This window comes from Sinocyclocheilus anshuiensis, unplaced genomic scaffold (genome assembly GCF_001515605.1).
Source record: "Sinocyclocheilus anshuiensis isolate Anshui unplaced genomic scaffold, SAMN03320099.WGS_v1.1 scaffold13, whole genome shotgun sequence".
NCBI classification, from domain to species: Eukaryota; Metazoa; Chordata; class Actinopteri; order Cypriniformes; family Cyprinidae; genus Sinocyclocheilus; species Sinocyclocheilus anshuiensis.
Genome location: NW_015538026.1, coordinates 3,492,714 through 3,498,818, shown reverse-complemented (window position 1 = coordinate 3,498,818; position 6,105 = coordinate 3,492,714). Strand labels below are relative to the sequence as shown.

Here is a 6,105-nt window from a genome sequence, read left to right as displayed (position 1 = left end):
TTTAACCCTAGTGGAGTTGGAAAATGAGCCTATTTTCAAAAATAGTGGAGTGTTCCTGTAAGGTCTACATTGTAGGAATATTTCTGCATATTACTTTTACATAATTAAATGTAGTGCATTTATGGAAAATAGGGTTACATTTGCATCACTCACATTTTCATTATTATTTTAGGGGTCCAAGCAGCAAGGTGCCTGAACCCTATTGTCTTTGTAAGGATTTTCTTATTAATAGGGGCCAAGCCCTGAATGGGCAAAGATATGACAGACCATGCTGGCAAACAGATATGGAATTCAAGTAGATTGGTCTTGAGGCTGTCTCTCCACAATGCTTTAGCGTTCAGACAGAGTCTGGTAACTGTCATCACAAGCATGACCTGATGGTACATGCACAGTACGCACAGTGCCACCTAGTGGTCAGAAAATACGAAAAATTGATATTTTTACTTATAACGTCTGAACCGTTTGGGGAAAGAGAAAAAAAAAAATCACAAGATAACATTTCTTAACCTACAGTATTTACAAGATTACTACAAGCCATTTTATTATGTCATGTATCACAATGTGAAGCTGTAGAAGCTAATAAAATAATTGCAACTCGAATGTTTCATGTTCATTTTTGACAAGTAACCTTATATTGTAGAGCGAGCAGTGATAACATATCAAAAGCAAAAATATACAATTATTTTATATGTTGTCTTGTAATAATACATCTGTTCTTCAGGTGACTCTGCAAAACGTGATCTTTCACCAGTTTGTTTCCCATTGGCACATATGAGGGTTAAATTATTTATATTAACATATGTACTGCAGAGGTTTTTCTTAGCAGAAATTTGAGTTACTAGGGTGTGTACCTGTTCACTTACAAGATTGATACTATCAGAGGGAAGTCATACTTCAATACTTCCGTAAGTTGTAGATCCTCTTAATATTATTTATTCATCATTGTCATTAGGCTATGTTCCAAAAACATTCAAACTGGCTGCATTTGACACTATCAACCACAACATTATTTTGAATAGGCTCGAAAATCATGTTGGCATAACTGGAATTGCATAGACATGGTTCAAATCGTACTTCTCTGACCATCATCAATTTGTAGCAGTAAATGAAACTATCATATTGATCACAAGTTCAGTATATCTCAGTACTAAGACTTTGCTTTTCATCCTTTACATGCTACCCTTGGGAGATATTATTAGGAAACACTATTATGCTGATGATTAGTTCTATATTTCTTTGCGGCCTGACGAAACATACCAGTTCACAAAAACGGAAGGCATTGTTGACATAAAAAACCTGATGAATAGCAATTTCCTACCTAGAACAATGTGTCTAACACTTGATGGCTGCTTTGTCAAGTCTACATTGTCAGTTCAGAACTTAGGTGTGCTATTTGATAACAATCTTTCATTTAAAAGCCACATTTCTAATATTTGTAAAACAGATTTTTTCCATCTTAAAAAAAATACATCTAAATTGTGACATGTGCTCTCAATGTCAAATGCAGAACAGTTAATTCATGCATTCACGACCTCAAGTCTAGATTATTGTAATGATGTACTCGGTGGCTACTCTGCAGGCTATAAACAAACTCCAGCAGGTTCAAACTCAGCAGCTAGGAAGTACGACCATATTAGCCTGGTTTTGTCAACACTGCATTGGCTCCCTTTTAAACATTGTATACATTTTAAAATCTTAATGCTTACTTATAAAGTCCTTAATGGTTTAACACCTCAGTACTAAGTGGAGTGGCATCTACGCTAATATTAGTCTGACTGTCTGAGGTTACCATAGTCACCCGGATCCAGTCCTCTGCACAGACCCTATGGACAGCTTCAAATACCCCCACCAAATGCTGGCATAATGTATCATGAATTTCAAGAAGGAACTGGATGAAATATTATGGATGATATAAATATATTAATCCACAATCTGACTTGTGACATGCCCTGGAATTAAATCACACCATGTTTGTCTGTCTGGCCGTCTGGTCCCTGACTGAACCTTGTTTCTACCAAGGCTTTTTCTCCATTTCTGTCACTGGTGGAGTTTGGGTTCTTTGCCACTGATGTGTTTTAGCTTGCTTAGATGGGGGCACTTAATATTATTAACTTTACTGCACAGACACTATTGGCTGAGAACTAAACTGAGCTGGATGACATCACTCCAAAGTTGCTTTATAGATTAATTAAACTCATTCCACATTTGAACTTTAAAGTTACTGAACAGAACCGAATCAACAATGAACTGATTTCCACTGAATAACTCTTTACTATTGTCTTTTTAGAGCTGCTTTTCAGCAGAATTGAATTATGTTTGCATCACTGAATCATTTCCCTGTTTATCGCTGTAAAGCTGCTTTGAAACAATCTGTATTGTATAAAGTGCTATATAAATAAAGGTGACGATGCTAATCCAATGTTGAGGAGTTTGAATTGAATTGGTGTGCAAATATTTTAATGGCAGTAGTACTAATCAACTTGCAATACTCATCAACAATCAAAAATCTTAATTTTAAGTAAATGACTATTATCTTTATTTAGAAAACACAATACAAGGAGATACACATTAAACAACAAAACTGTTAAAGTACAAGTATAACCAGTTATTTGCAGCAGTGCCTTTAGTCAATAAGGTCACAAATCTGGAACCAACTCACCAGTCCTATGTGGGCTAAACTGAGCTGGGTAGGTGAGGTACAGTCTTTCAGGCACATATGACATAGATCTCCAGTGTGGAATATTAACATGGGTACTTCAGGTGATCCCTGAGTAACACAACCTCCTGTGCATTTACTGACTTCTAATATTTGGACATTGGGGAAAAAAAAAAAAGTGCTAGTCCTTACCAAAACCACATCAAATCAGTCTCAAGTTGCTGTGTTTATTCTTGAGGAGTGGAGGGAAATGTACAGGCAACTACCACTCTGACTTTCACATTCTTCAGGTTTCAAAGGCCCAGTGAGACTTTGAGCAGCTCTGCCATTTGTTCAGTTATAGCACCGACCTCATCTGAACAGAGCCAAAAAGAATTAAAGAGCATTCAATCTATAGTGAAAAACCAGATACATAACTGATAATATAGTAAAACCACCACAATGAAAGTCTCCATTTTAATAAATTTATTTCACTGGATTATCCAAAAATTGGAATTAAACAATTATTTAATATATAAATCATTTTTCATTGACATTCTGGCACAATGAACTATACAGTACTGTGATAAGATTTTGGTTATACCACCCACTACTGCTACTATAAAGGGAGGGTATTTTGAGGTTCATCTTGTAAATTGTGACCTGTGGGTTTGACAGAGGTTGTGTGTTGAAACTCACCTCCATCAGTGGTCATGTCCTGTTCTAGTTTCAGCTTCTCCTGTCCCACTCGGAGCATGCAGGCCTCAATTGAACCTCTGCTGATGAGCTTGATCACCTGCACTGTTCTGTGATGCAAAACATTATCATGAACCAGAAAAAACGGTTTTGTGAATTTAGTATTTTGTCATGTCATTACATTGTTTAGAGCACAAGAAAAACTTTGAAAAATAACATTTTTGAAAAATGATATTTTATTCATATGTTATGCCATGCCTCTGTAGAGGACATCGGGACTTTAAAAAGTCCTGTTTTAAAAAAAATAAAAAGACATGAATAGACACGAAAAGGCAAAAAGAGTGGGATTTTTGTTTTAACCAGAAATCAATTTCAAGTTTTTTATACCAAACTTTATTTAAAGATGATTCTCAACTATGTTATGAAAGATATTTTTAAAAAACATTTTTCTTTATGCAAAATGTGTGTAAAATGGCCATAAACTAGTTTTTCCATTATATACAATGTATCTATAAACTATCTAATTTGCATATTAATGAGTTTTTGGGGCAACATAGAATGAACAAATAAGTGCAATAATGGGAGTAATAATTAGCAAGATTTTCATAATATCTAATATTTAATAGGAATATTGATATATAATTTTTTCTCTATTCATTTGTTGCGTCTCCCAAAATGTGTAATAAACATGCTTTAAGTCCTGGTGTCCTCTACGGTGGACATGTATGAAATCAACGTCCGGTTTCATAACAGAAGCTCATATTTTGATTTGAAACCCCATAACATTTTCCTGAGATGTTGATTTATGACAAAAAATTGGAAAATTAGAAAATATTATCATGTTTCCATAAGGGCGTTAAATTTGATCACTAAATTAATGTCAGTCATCTTTAAATATCTCTGAAAAGTCCTGAATGTGCTCTTTACGGGACATCCATGTGAGGTCTCAGAGTCACATTCTTTATACAGTCACAGTGCAACAATTCTTGGCCTAAAATAGGATGAATCAAAACTGCTTAAAACCAATAAATTATCTGTTTTTTCCTCATTTGATTTTGGCTGAAATATGAACTGGATCTGTTTCGTGAGACTGACTGAAAAGAAAAGCACACTCATCTTCAGTTTGTAGATGTTATCCTTCAGAAGCTCAAACACATCACGAAACCAGAGTTCACTTTAAATCTCGAAACACGCCAGCTTCATTCCCATATCACTCATTGTCCCGTAATAATTAGCAAGATTTTCATAATATCTAATATTTAATAGGAATATTGATATATAATTTTTTCTCTATTCATTTGTTGCGTCTCCCAAAATGTGTAATAAACATGCTTTACGTTGAATGTATGAAATTGATGTCCTGTTTCATAACAGAAGGTCATATTTTGATTTGAAACCCCATAACATTTTCCTGAGATGTTGATTTATGACAAACAATTGGTCAATTAGTCAGATTTAAATGATAATTACAAAATATTATCATATTTCCATTAGGGTGTTACATTTGATCACTAAATGAATGTCAGCCATTTTTAAAGTCAAGTCAAGTCAAGTCTGCTTTAAAGACCAAAGAGAGGGAGTGGTCATGGTGAAACATCCAATCATTTGGTATCTCTGAAAAGCCCTGAATGTGCTCTGTACAGGACATCCAGACTTAAATCTGTGACATGTAACGTCTCAAGAGAAATCGCTAAAACATAATGTCCTCTACAGTGGACAAAACTCCATAGCTGGTAGTCAGGAGGTTAAAGCAAACTCAATATTCTTTTGATTATACTAACCTGGTTTGCCCCATTCGATGACAGCGGTCCTCTGCTTGTTTATCATTGAATGGATTGCAATCAATGTCATGCAGTATCACTGTGTTTGCAGAGGCAAGGTTGATCCCCTGCCCTCCAGCCCGGGTCGACAGGAGGAACACAAAAATTTCAGGGTTTGTATTGTATTTGTCAATGAGACCAATCCTAGAGAAGCCACAAGGGTTGAATTAGATTTGTTCAGACAGGCAGCTTCCTACTTGAATCTCTTTAGTTGTTCCAGATTAAAAAAGTAAAAAAAGTGTAGTGTGTACAGCGGTGTCTGAATTTATACATTTATGCTCACATGCGGATCCATTAAATGTAGAGACAGTGGATATTGAAATAAAATGTATGGTCTGAATCATTAATCAAATGCATTTCATTACTTGCAAAGTGACAGTGAGGACAGTCAGTCCTGAACATCAAATCCGAAAAACAAATCTGAATTGAGGGCAGTTCAAATAAATTGACATGAGGTACTGAAGAAGGTAATAACCAAGTCATGCTCACCTCTCCGCCATGGGAGTAGAACCATCCAGTCGAACAAACTGATGGTCAAGGTGTTTGAGCAGAAACTCCACAATGTCCAGCATCATGGTGAACTGACTGAAAAGGACAACCCTATCACCCTTGAAAAAAAAAAAAAGTTGTTTTAAACACATCAGCAACAATAAAACACGAACTAAATTCAAATGACTCATCAGGAGACTTTTAAACAGCATCCAGACAAACCTTTTCTTTGAGCCTGGAGAGTATTTTGGTTAAAAGTGCAAACTTCCCAGAGTCTAAGAGGAGCGCTTTCTCCAGCTGAAAACTGCTGATGGAGCTGTACTGCTTACATAAACTATGCAGCTCAAAATCAGACATCACTTCCATGTCCTCCTGGATCAGCGCAGGGTCGGCATCAAAATGTGTCGGCTCCTAACATAAGCAGAACCATGTCAGCTCAACAATGGTAAGAAATGAAGCATTGGG

The 6,105-nt window shown here is 35.8% G+C and overlaps 1 protein-coding gene across 1 annotated transcript in view; it reads right to left on the bottom strand.

Moving 5' to 3' along the window:
* Positions 1-2,545: 2,545 nt before the first annotated feature.
* The window catches only part of LOC107679902 (SWI/SNF-related matrix-associated actin-dependent regulator of chromatin subfamily A containing DEAD/H box 1A), a 15,574-nt gene continuing 12,014 nt past the window's right edge, over positions 2,546-6,105 (bottom strand). The window contains exons 19-23 of the mRNA XM_016475625.1: positions 5,863-6,051; positions 5,641-5,759; positions 5,113-5,295; positions 3,335-3,441; positions 2,546-3,011 (exon numbers count right to left, since the gene is read on the bottom strand). Of these exons, the coding sequence (XP_016331111.1) occupies positions 2,950-3,011; positions 3,335-3,441; positions 5,113-5,295; positions 5,641-5,759; positions 5,863-6,051 (660 nt within the window). The 3' untranslated portion in view covers positions 2,546-2,949. The remainder of the gene's footprint in view (positions 3,012-3,334; positions 3,442-5,112; positions 5,296-5,640; positions 5,760-5,862; positions 6,052-6,105) is intronic.